General features: G+C 39.3%; 1 protein-coding gene across 1 annotated transcript in view; it reads left to right on the plus strand.

Annotated features, from left to right (window-relative positions):
- Positions 1-2,627: 2,627 nt before the first annotated feature.
- The window catches only part of cnksr3 (cnksr family member 3), a 49,293-nt gene continuing 38,607 nt past the window's right edge, over positions 2,628-13,313 (plus strand). The window contains exon 1 of the mRNA XM_051408249.1: positions 2,628-2,943. Coding sequence (XP_051264209.1) covers positions 2,892-2,943 — 52 coding nt within the window. The 5' untranslated portion in view covers positions 2,628-2,891. The remainder of the gene's footprint in view (positions 2,944-13,313) is intronic.

Raw genomic sequence — 13,313 nt, forward strand, 5'->3', positions numbered from 1 at the left:
GAAAGATTAATGCGGCCAAGTACAGAGATATCCTGGAAGAAAACCTCTTCCAGAGTGCTCAGGACCTCAGACTGGGCCGAAGGTTCACCTTCCAACAAGACAATAACCCTAAGCACACAGCTAAAATAACAAAGGAGTGGCTTCGGAACAACTCTGTGACCATTCTTGACTGGACTAGGCCAGAGTCCTGACCTAAACCCAATTGAGCATCTCTGGAGAGACCTGAAAATGGCTGCCCACCAACGTTCACCATCCAACCTGACAGAACTGGAGAGGATCCCCAAGGAAAATCCAGGTGATCCCCAAATCCAGGTGAAAAACTTGTTGCATCATTCCCAAGAAGACTCATGGCTGTAGTAGCTCAAAAGGGTGCTTCTACTCAATACTGAGCAAAGGGTCTGAATACTTATGACCATGTGATATTTCAGTTTTTCTTTTTTTAATAAATCTGCAAAAATTTCTACATTTCTGTTTTTTTCTGTCAAGATGGGGTGCTGAGTGTACATTAATGAGAAATAAAATTAACTTTTTTGATTTTAGCAAATGGCTGCAATGAAACAAAGAGTGAAAATTTTAAAGGGGTCTGAATACTTTCTGTACCCACTGTATTATAGCTAACAACAGTTCTGTTAGAGGATGGAGATTCCAGTTATTTGGTGGAAAGATATGAAAGTTAACAGAGTTTCCCAAAACGGACGTATTCGATAACTGTTGTTTTTGTTGTTAGCTATGATATATGTCTGATATAGGTTCCCAATCTGGGGTCATGAAGCTCACTAGGGGTCGCCAAAGTTTCACTGGGGGTCGCCTTATTTTAAGGGGTGTAAGAAAACTTAAAAATATGAAGGCCTGTGTCGACCTTAAACTCAGCATTTCATCTAATTCTGTGAACAGAACTCAATTAAACTGTTGGCTTCGATATGATTGTTACAGTACAGACAAATAATTGTATAAGTTCTTAAAACAATCCGAAAACTCAACTCTGATTTAATATTTACAGGAAATAATCATTGTTTCACACAAACTTCCTGTAGTTGTTGTGTTATTGGGTTCATTGTAGAGTTTATCAGTTCTGTACTCTTAACATTCATAAAATAGGTCAGTTAATCAGGGGTTGTCAGTTTACTCACTGATGGAAAAGAGGTCTCTTAAACACATTAGATAAGAAAATAAATAGAAAAAATACAAGATATCAAGAAAAACATAGAATTAAGGTTGTATGTACAAACTATATACAGTAAGTTAGAATATAATATTGCACCGGTTACAGAAGGAGGTAGTGGCATATTGTAGAAATACATTTAAAATATATATTATACAGCAATGATTTAACAGGGCTATTAAAAGGTCTAAAGAGTAAAGTGCATGTAAGAAAACATTTATATATATTTAAATATATGTATGTAAGGATCAGCAGTACTGCTCATTAACACAGATAGTGTTCCTAAAAACTGAAACATCAAAGCTTTCACTTTCTACAGCATGAAGAAGTTTAAATTTCTTCTTTTTTTCAATCATTCAAACACTTTTTATCTCCATCTCTGGAATAAGTCACAGATCTGAGGGAGCCCCCATCCACCTTTTATAATGCTGCCTTCAGGTTCTGTCAGACATATCAGTTGTTTACATGGCAAGTCCAGTGAGCACATGGGGATGAGTGATGCTGGGATTTTATATTCACTTGATTATACAGTAATACACAATGGACCTTTAAGTTATGGGTATAAGCCTATTTACTGAGACTATATATTGGTGTTATTATAGTATTGTTGTCCTATGGGCCAGACTGTAATCATTATATAGCACAAATGCGTGAAACAACTAAAGGAAAGTTAGCCTACAACCATAACTGGCCCCTGAGTCTTGTTTCAATGTGCAGATGGTTGTGATGTGTATTCGTGTGTTTCACATTAGCTTCCAGTCTTGCATGAAGTGTGGCACACAAGTTGGGCGAGCTCCTGGTTGCTGAAGGGTGGAGGCAGCGTGATCCACCCAGACGCAGGGAGGACGTGATCAGTTATAAAAGCATTATTATCAGACTACAATAATATGTTCATGAGAGAAATTACCAAACGAGTTAAAGTCTCTTGGTTAAAATACAGTTATAGTATCATCAATAAACCCCACGAAGCTCTAATGTTTCTTTTGCTTGTTTATATTTATTTGGAGCATGTAAAAGAAAAAAGAAAACAAACCTCATATGCAAACTCGATGAAAAAACCCTCATAAACAACACAAAATTAAATCGTGCATGTTTGAAAAGGAGGTTGAGCAAGTACACTCGTATTTAGTCATACTCCTGCGCAACTGTACCTCTGCATACATTTCTATATACACATACACCAACCCTACATCTATGTTGTTTTTAAATAATTGTCCAACTGCTATATATATATATATATATATATATATATATATATAAATATATATATATATATACACAGTTTCAATAAACTCAAAAACGCCTTCCTAATTCATGTACCTCGGAATTTCCCGCTGTTCCCACAGCGCCTGAAAGCAGCATCAACATACTCTTATGCGATTGGAGGAGAACAGGGGAAGGGGCGTGGCCAGCGCCATGGTAACTGTACACCCCGCCCCACGCGCTGCGCCGCTCGGCTCGTGCCCTCCGCTGCTTGCCTGTAAACTTTCCGCCGCGAGCTCAGTCAGTTAGTGAGCGGCGGACCGTTGGTACCGTTGGACCGTTGGACCGTTGGTACCGTTGGACCGTTGGTACCGTGTCTGTCTCTCTGTCTGCGGTAACGGAAACCCCTCCGTGCTCCGGTATGAGCTAGTCATGATCTGATTAACGGGGCTTTTAATTCGGTAGTTTGGAGAAGCGACATTTTAAAATTAAATTAAAAAAAAAAAAAAAAAAAAAGCTCGGAGGAATGGAGGCTGTGAGTAAGTGGACGCCGCAACAAGTGGTGGACTGGATGAGAGGTAAGGCTGTGTGTGTGTGTGTGTGTGTGTGTGTGTGTGTGTGGGGGGGGGGGGCTAACGGTCCTGTGTTTGGTGTTTATGGTGTTTATGGTGTTTATGGTGAGCTGTTAAAGCCTTTAGGAGTAACGTTAAATAAAGGATAATTCAGTACGTTCACCGCATCATGCTTGCTCTAAAGCTGCAAATTATTATAATATTATTACATTTATAGGTGCTATTTATTATATTATTATAGTTATAGGTGCTGTTTATTATATTATTATAGTTATAGGTGCTATTTATTATATTATTATAGTTCTAGGTGCTGTTTATTATATTATTATAGTTCTAGGTGCTGTTTATTATATTATTATAGTTATTAGGTGCAAATTAAAGCACTAATTAGTCGAAAGTTATAGTTGTATATTGTATATTTATACATGGATCATTCTGTGTTAACTTTACAGAAATATTACAGCAGTTTATTCATATTTTCAACAACATTTTACACCTACTTGGACCTTAACTTTGCCAATATTTCTTTTTTTAATTAATAGAATATATAATGTAGGGCTTGTGCAATTAATTGAAATATTACTGAAAAGGGCAATGTGTAAATCTCAGATAGCAGTTTTTTAATAAAGGTAAACTTATTCTCCAGATTTAAGAAAATGAAGTAATGTTTAGGTTTTTTACATTACTGCGACGTCACATAGTTAAAAAGTTGTACTTAAAAGAAGCAGTTTGATTTTAAAGCAGGTTGTGTTTTGGATTTTGGTGGTGTGACCTGATTTATGTTCCATATTTACAACTTATCATGTTATTTAAACATACAACATTATGCCTGGCTGTCACAATATCAGCTTATCCTGTCATATGTGACCTTGATATTGTCCCTTGTGTTTACATGCGTGTTTGTTTACATCAAAATGAGGCCATGCTTTTTAGCCAACTTGATGCCAGAATAAACAGCAGGGATTTCCCTCCCATCACAAGGCCTGGGCATAGAGTTTTATTTATTTAGGATATTTTAATATTTTCCAATTCCAATTTCTATGATAATAATAAGAATAATAATAATAATATCATTAATCTGGGATAATATATCATCCAACAAAAGCAGCTATCGTGACTATTTCCTTCGCTTCCCATTGGTTGCATGTTCTTTGGCAACAGCTACACATGTAACCGAAGTTACTGTGTGCAATGGTGGTCCACATTAATTAGGTGTGTGTGTGTGTGTGTGTGTGTGTGTGTGTGTGTGTGTGTGTGTATTGGCTCAGTAACAGGCTGCAGGCTGTTACCTTGTTTACCTTTTTTTACTGACTGTCATATTTCTGCCCTCAATTCAGTTTGCACAGATGATGAGAACAAAAACTTTACACACACACACACACACACACACACACACACACACACACACACACACACACACACACCTATTCATTACAGTGTGCAATTAAGCCATAAACAGGCCTGACCAGCAAGTGACAGTAATTCTGGTTTGATAAAGACGTGTTTTAATTAGCAGGAGGTTTGGACAAGCAGCGGCAGGAGCAGAATCATTTCTGTTGCAGTGTTTGTCTTTGATGTTATAATCAGTGTTTTTATTTATTTTAATATTTCAGATTTTTGCCTTTATGATCACATTTAGACCTGTTGCCGTTTCTTGATGCTAACAAAGATGTCAGGCCACACTTAGACTCATGTCACTGAGATACTCAAGGGTCAGTCCCATCTTGTTACAGGCACTCAGGTATTTTTTCTAATTATATCAAACCTAAAGAAAATCTTTTATGTTTAATCTTGTCTCTTCGGTCCATTTGTGTTGAATTTACTGTTGTGAGAAAGTGAGCAGCTTGTCCTCCGACAGCACGCACACACACACACACACACACACACACACACACACACACACACGTCATTTAGCGGCAGAGACAATGCAGAGCTGAGTGTTGCGGGCGGTCAGTAAAGACCCAGACAATCCCAGCTCTTGACAAAGGTGGGCCTCCCGCCGTGTGCAGGGTCAGGAGGTCACCGAGACTCTTTACCGTGGCGGCGGTGCGATTGAACCACATCTGAATATCAGACTTTTGTTCTGCATGAAAGGAGTGAGAAACACACACGGGGGGGGGGCAATCACATTACCGGGATGGCTCAATTAAGCTGGTTCTCTGCAGCAGGACGGTGTTTGTGGGATTGAGTGAAAACAACCTACAGTGTGTGTGTGTGTGTGTGTTCCTGGTAATGAAGGGACATCAGTGTGTGGCTCAGGAGTGTGTTTTTGATAGTGTTTGGACAATGGTGGAGCTCTGTGGTGAAATATTTAAACTACTTGTTTTGTCAACTACTATGCAAATAATTAACCCATTATCAAAATGACATTCAGCTCTACATGTTAGCAGGATCTGTCCATTGTTTGCTTTGGTCCTTTCATGGGATTCGAAGACGATAAGACTTTTAAAGAGTGAATTATATCCACGCAGTCGAATTGCGTTCATTTTACATTACATTACGTTATAGCACTCTGCTGTTGTGGCTACGCATAACATTATGAGAGCAGCAGACAACTATCTGCTATATAAAGACATGGTGGAGTCAACGTCACACTCCCTTTTGTCTGTGTTGTTATCGCAGCCTGTCTGTAATTTGTTTACGAAGCCCGGCTGGCCGTGTGTGCGTTTTTAGTGCGTTTGAGTGAGTTTTTTTTGTCTTCTGCCCACTATGGAGTCTGGTGGTGGGTGATAGCGATGTTACTGGTTAATCAAGAGGTCTGTCGCTGTAGGAATCATTTCCATAATGTAGTCAGACACTTAATAACGTAATAATAACATAACATAATAACAATATGAGTCTGTCAGTGGCAAAATTTGACAGGCACACTTGATGTTGATCTATTGTAGCCTGTTTCACGGCTATTTTCTCTTCTATATCTATGAATTAAAGGTTTATTTTGACCAAACCAGTGATTGTGATTGTTGGAATAGACTAACACAGGCAGTTTTTGTGAGGTTTATTTATTTCAGTCCAGTTTTAAATGTGTTTTAAGTGTGCTAAAATGACTGGTTTTGTTAATGGAGTCTGGTTTCGTACACAGCCTTCAAGTTAAAATGGAAGTTATACATGTTTTCTGCGTGCTAAGATAGAAAGCGACTTAAAATAACATCATGTGATTCCTAAAGTGATGAGCAGACTTCAGGTCTTCAGGTTACACTTTGATTTTATTTCTTTGTCTCAGAAACTAAATTTGTCACAGATCCAGATCCTGCTGTGAATTGACAGTATAACAACAGAGCAGACTGCTGCCTTCCGACTATAGGCGGTCAGGGTGTGTGTGTGTGTGTGTGTGTGTGTGTGTGTGTGTGTGTGTGTGTGTGTGTGTGTGGGTGTTTACTCACATGATCCGACTCAAACAACAGGTTCTTTTCATTGGAGGTTCAGTCGGCCTCGTTAAAACCCTGATGTTTGATCTGAAGTTGCCACAGGCCGGTTGACCACAAAAACCTGAAACACTTCTTCCAGACTGGAGCTAAAAATACATTCCTGGAATAATCCTGGAATATCATAGAAGATGAAGCTGTATTCCTGCAGAGGGATAGTCAGGGAATTTGATGAATTCTTTAGGGAAAGTCAAAGAGTATGGCTTTTTTTTTCATGCATTATTTATACTGTATTTTCATCTGCTATCACTAATTTGTATCTACAGTTAATCCTCATGAATATTATCCCTAGTTATGGAAAGTTTTGGAGCAGTTTATAAGAACGGTTTTCATATTCCAGGATGTCTGTATGTCCTGGAAAAGTCATCTGATGACCAAACCAGTGCCGTGGTCAGTAGTTATTCAATCTTGCAGGGACTAGAATATTTATTATTGCAAAATTAAGGTCTGAAAATTTGAATATTTCAAGGCTGGTGCCAGTTTTAGTTAGAGGAGAAACATATTTTTCTGTTAAAACCTTTAGCTTAAAAGCCCTTGACACATTTCAGTCCGTTCCCTAATAAGTTTAACCATCTGAACCAAGGCAAGAAGCCCACTGCGTAGCCCTCAGATCAGTGAGAGTCTCTCTGTGTTAGTGGAGCAGACTGATCAGACAGCTGTAGCTCAGAGTTAAACACATACATCTCAGGGATTGAGCTCAGCGTGTTCAGACAAATCCACATACTTCTCCGCTCGTCTGGCAGGTGCAGTCACACATCGCAGCGTAAATGACGACAGGCCGGTTGCGAGTTGTCAGGAGGCTCAATCAAAATACGATGACACAACCAGCTCACTTAATGAAGGGGTGTGTAGAAACAGAGCCGAGCAACAAGGAAATAGATGGGAAGAATTTAACGGCCTTCTGCAACAACACTGAGCAGGAAGTTCTCAACATTATTGAGTTTTATTGTGTAGAAGTTGAGTGGATGCACAGAGGGTTGGAGAGATACATGTTGTGATAGACAGTAAGAGCACATAAAGTACAGTTGGTATAAATAAACCAGGTATGGCTTATTATTGTTATTATTGGTTAATATTATCTTACTACATATAGGGCGTGTGCTGTAGGTCCGGAGATAAATAACGTTCACCAAAATGTTTGTTTAAATGTTATGTATGTACGTTAGAAAACTAATATTAGTCAGATTGTTATCAGATTTGTCTCAAAATCCAGTGTTAATCAGACCGAATTATATCACAAAACAGCTTAGATATTGAGAGTCGAAGCTCATTCTTGACCTTGAAAATACCAAACTCCATTTGCTATTTGATGAAAAAGCTATTGTTGTCCTTATTGTTGTCAATATTTACCAAGCCCTAAATTCCAAGTACACAATTTCCTACATTTCCCAGTTAATATTATTGCTTGTGCTTATGTGATTTTATCTGTTGCTTATGTGATTTTTGTCTGTGTTTATGTGCTCTGTGTTTATGTGACGTTATCTGTGTTTATGGTGCTTTCTGTTTGTGCTTCTGGATGTTTCCTTTGAATGTTTCTGATATTCCATCAACCTGCAGAGGAAAATTAGCCTGCGTGGCTCAATATAGCACACTTACATAACGGACTTATGTAATGTAGAGTTTGTCATTCTTTTTATTTTTGATCATAGAAAGATGTAGAGCTGTAATGAATGAATCAATTAGTGGCTCATCTGAAAAATAATCAGTAACTATTTTAATAATTACTGAATCATTTAGGTCATTTTTCAAGCAAAAAAGCAAAATATTCCTTAGTACTAGTTTCTCCGTTGTGAGGGATTTCTGCTTTATTTGTCATGTGACAATAAAGTGAATATCTTTAGAGTTTTGGTTTGACAAAACAATCAATTTGTTTCCTCCTTGATTTTCCTAGTTTTTTTCAATGTTTTGACATTTCATAGACCAACCAATTAACTTTGAGAATTAACCAATTAATTGAGAACATTTTTGTAAACGTGGCTCTTCATGTAAAAAATGGCGAAAGGTTTTCACAGTCTATATCTCAGCAGTGTTAAATCCTTTTAAAATGTTCATCATAAAACCTTGTAACCTTGTATTCCTTTGTCCACTGACTTCCACCAAATATGACCACATGTCTTGCTTTCCTCATCTGGATGAGGTATTTTCCCATCAAGCAAAACCTCTTTGACAACACAATAACCATTTGTGTGATTTGAAACCTATGTTGTAAGATCTCCTGTCATATAAAACTCTCTTTACCTCCAGCACATTTGTAACGTCCACTTCATGGAAAGCCGACAGTTTGGGAGTACAGAGTTTGTAAAATCAGATTGTTATCGTGTACTTTGACTCTTTGACCCTCGTGTTCCTCTCTGGTGTTGTTTAGCCAAAATAAACTTCTTTTAATCTTTCAAAACGGTGAACAGTGGAGAGCAGCCAAAAACTCTGCATCATTGTGCTTTCAGTTTGAAGAATTTAATCTAGCAAAGACCTTCCTGCCTGGTCTTTTTTTTAAAATTATTTTTGAGATGAAGGAAGGAAGGTCACAGGTCTGGGAGACTGAGAAACATATTCAAGTTACAGTTATTTAACAATGTGCATTCATTTATCTGTGAAGAGGCTCACACAGCTGTAAAGATCTGTTATAATCTGGTTTTATCTTCCCATCTTAAACTGTAAAGCCAATTACTGCACAGCCTCAGTTTCATTACAAATAGCTCGATGTCAAAACCCATTTCAAGGCTGTGACTGCACCTCCAGATGGTTTCTTTGATTGAGTTGTTCAAGTGGAAAAGTTTGCTTTGTTTCGTTTTTCTATTTGGTTTTATTTTGATTGACATTGACCTTCCTGAAAGCAGCCAGAGCCTAGAAATGAGTCACATGACTTCCTAAAGAGCTCATTTACTGGGCAGAGTTGGTCCTTCTGTCATCAGCCAGTCAAATCACAAACACCTGAGACAGTTACACCAAAGTGTAAAGAAAATTCCTAAAGTGAGACAGTGCATCTGAAAGTGCGCAGGAAATCAATCATTCATTGTTTTCTACATGTCTACCAGGTGTGCATCACGTCTCTTCCTAACATACAGTGAACTCTAGTGGATGGAGCCTGAAAGAAAAGTCCAGATATGCTAAAACGTCTAGAATTAGATGCAGCATGCAGCACTCTCCATCGATGGTGAACTGCAGCTGTCTCCTTCTACCCATAGTCCTTTGTGTTTTGAGGATGCTGGCCTTCCAAGCTTTCAGCAAACAAATAGAGAACAATGCCTCCTCTCCTGTCTACACCTGTCGCCAACAGGACTCACATGAGTGAAAGTAGACAGGTGTGACGTTTTGACTCATCGGCTGGAATGAATCCAAATCTGCGACGTTTGATCCTCTAAGACGAGATAACAGAAACTCTGGGTTGGCCCTCATGAGAAGGATCCGAGGCGCACGTGATGACGTTCCCATCAGAACCGGAACGTGATGGTTGGTTGTTTGTTCTGTGGGAGGAGAACCTCAAGACACCGGAGAACGTCATCGCCATTGCCTGATGTAGTCCAGCAGGCCGAGCAAACACCCAGATGGTGAAAAAAGCCACACAATCAGAAAACATTTAAGTCTACAGTGGTTTGAAATATGGAGAGTACTATCATATACTGCATGGCCAAAAGTATGTGGACAACTGAGCATGAGTATTATTAAATAGTGTCCAGATGCTTTGATGTAGAAGAGGGCTCTGTAGATAAAAACATCCCATTCTAAGGTAACAAAAACAGTAAATTCGTTATTTTACACCCATGACAACATGCCAATATTACATACATTTCTGCCAGTAGATCCTCCTAAACGTTACACACTGGACCTTTTAAGTGACGCCTTGTAAACTTACTTATCAGACTCATGGCACCACTTTTAACCACAATTATTTGCATGAAAATGGATTGATTGTCCTGTGAGGCGATTTAGATCAAAGCGTCCCCCCAGCTGGCAGATATGTTTCTTTTCCTCGCGGTTAGTGTCCCACCCAACGTTTGTCTTATCAGTGAGTTCACTGAGGGAGCGCGGTGAATCAGAGGAAACATCCAGATTCTCAACGCTGAGCGCCTCTTCCTGCTTTTTTACTGGTGTCGTTCAGGAGAGAGTGTGTCCAGAGACACGTTCACACAGAACTGATCTCAGCAGGTCCATCCAGCAACATACCTACTATATGACAGTATCTTATAAATCATATATGCACATTTTCTATAAAAATATATTGGACTAGGGCTGCAACTAACCTCCTTCTATTTCTATATGTTCATTGTTTTTCTATTTCTGTAGTTCAAAATTCTAGACCCAAAAATGGTTTCTTCTAAGTTGTAATGATATAAAATGAAGAAATAATGATTCCCATTCATTAGGAAGTAGAAAAAAACCCTTCCCATAATCCAGCTGGAGGGAGTCAGACATGGGAACTGTAATATCACCATGATTCACGTAAGGCCTCATTAATGGATCCTGATGCAACAGTTGTTCAACCTGCGTGAGAAATAACGGCTCCGGCAACATCAACGTCATAAAAAACGGAATAATTAAAACCTGTAGGACTGGTCTCCTTGATAGCAGAATGTAACGGCAGTATCAGCTGTAACTGTAGGACAACAGGATGTCTTACCACAAAGAGACTGCCCTCCATTTATTGCTGTCTGTGGCTGCGTGGGTCAGTGAGTGAGTCGGTCCACCACCTTGCGTCCAGATCAAAATGGAAATGGGAGATAAAGCTAGCTTGGCTCTGTAACGTGGAAAAAACAAAGTCCTCCTGACTTCTAAAGCTCACTTAGTAACAGGTTGTATCTTATTTGTTTAATCTGTGCAACAAAAACAAGAAACATAAAAACATAAATTCACAGTTTTAAGGGGGATTATGTGCCGAACAATTTCTTGACCAGACTCCAGGAAGTAACTGGTCCTGTTAAATTGAGGCTTCGCTTTTTAGTGTACAGACATAAGAGTGGTATCAAGCTTCTCCTCTAACCCTCGATTTCCTTTAATACTTTTGCTCCTCTAGTGGTAAAGATCAGAGAATATAGCTATTGTCTCTCCATTTTCTTGATCCATTATGTAATTCTGTTTATGGCCGTGTCGGCCTGTGCTGTGGGATCCAGCTCAGCTCTGCTTTGCACATAGTGAACTCCCACAATTCCTGTTTGTTTGATTTCATAAGACTGTTGAGCCCAAATCTCAACGCTCAAGGAAATCCTTTTTCCTCCTGAATAGTGTTTGTTCAACAGTGAGTGTCCTCCCCCCCCCCCCCCCCACTGCCTTGTACCAATGAGATGGGATGAATGGCCAGGGTGTGCGTGTGATATAGTGGAGGGGTTTATAGAGGCCCAGTGAAGCTATGAATAGCCTCAGTGCTCTTTTGCCACTTTTCCTCTCGGCTCTCCACCCTCGTCCTGTTGCGATGGATGTGGGGGTAAATATTCCTTTTGTTGCCCCCCCAGCTGGGGAGTGTCGGGTCCGAACTCCGTCTTTGTGCTTCAACAACACAACACGTGCCATTTGTTATAATGAACTGGTGATGTGGAGTTCAACCGGGGCAGTTCCACAATGCAGGAAAAATGTTACTGCGCAGTTTAATCTCTGTAAAAAAAGAACAAGGATCAGCTTAATGTCAAACTAGAGGTGTGGTGTTATTTCACTTGTTTCACTGCAGTTGAAATATTTTATATTAATATTCTCCTTAAATCAAGTTAAAATGGCTCAAAGCAGCTGGTACAATTTGCCCTGTTTTTATATATCCTCCAGTTGTTGGTTAGCTTTTGCATTAGGAAGAATATACAAATATAGACTAATAAATGAACAGACTCAGTTTGATTAAACATTATTATACAACCTAAAGGTGGGACGCCTGGTCATAGCGCTCTGTAAAATGAGGTCAAACATCTTGTTTGTTTTGATCTTTCTGACAAATGATTAACTGGACTGTTTATGAGCAGCTGGAGTTTCACCTGCAACTCTTTTTTTTTTTTTTACTGACTTCCTCACGTGTCCAGCAGCCTACGCCTCTTTACCATCAGCACGCCTTATTAAATACTTTGAGTTACTGTCAGGCCAGGAATTTAGGAGACGGCCCACGACTGTCAACATGTCAACAAACTCAGTTTTACTGGAGGTTTTTACGATATCTGAAAATAATTTATCTGCTTGGAGGATTTTCTGATCTCGAGCCAGCATTTAAGAGGAGTCATTGTTTTCTATTTAGTAATGCATTATCAAATCTGTTGATAAACTGATTTATCAAAACGTATACAACGCCTTTTCTAGTCTTTTCGACCACTCAATGCGCTGTACACTACATGCCACACTCACCCCATTCACACACAGTCATACACTGATGGCAGTGGCAATCAGGGAGCAATTTGGGATTCAGTAGCTTGCTCAAGGGCACTTCAACATGCAGCGAGAGGAGCCGGGGAATCGGACCGCCAACCTTCCGATTAGTGGACGACCTGCTCTACCTCTGTGTCACAGCCACCCATCAATGGTCTGTTGTGCTCGTACAGTATCTTACTCTTTGCAGTTCATTAGGTCCATTAAAGCTTGCGTAGTGATCCTACAGTAATCCCCCCGTCATGTAGCTGTACAAGACTCTTTCTTTTTTCATCCTGCACTTTCTTTAGTATACATAACATGCGGTAATATACACATAAGAATTAGATGCATGACTTGCTGTCAGACACTGGAATTTCAGTGGTTCCCGATGGTGCTGAATAACGATCTCTAAAAATGTCCAATCAGTGAGTTACCTGTCACTCTGTAAAGCTTCATGGTTACAGCTCTTGGTTTGTTTTTTAAAAGGAAAATCTATTTATTCTTTATCAAAACCTGCATCTTTTTACTCAGCAGGTGTAATCTTGGTTCATATCAGATATAACTAAACCAATAATTGGTCCCTACTGTTTGTAAATGACAACAAGACTGGCTGACTGTGTGGTTGGTAAAGTT

This window comes from Dicentrarchus labrax, unplaced genomic scaffold (assembly GCF_905237075.1).
Source record: "Dicentrarchus labrax unplaced genomic scaffold, dlabrax2021, whole genome shotgun sequence".
In the NCBI taxonomy this organism is placed as follows: domain Eukaryota; kingdom Metazoa; phylum Chordata; class Actinopteri; family Moronidae; genus Dicentrarchus; species Dicentrarchus labrax.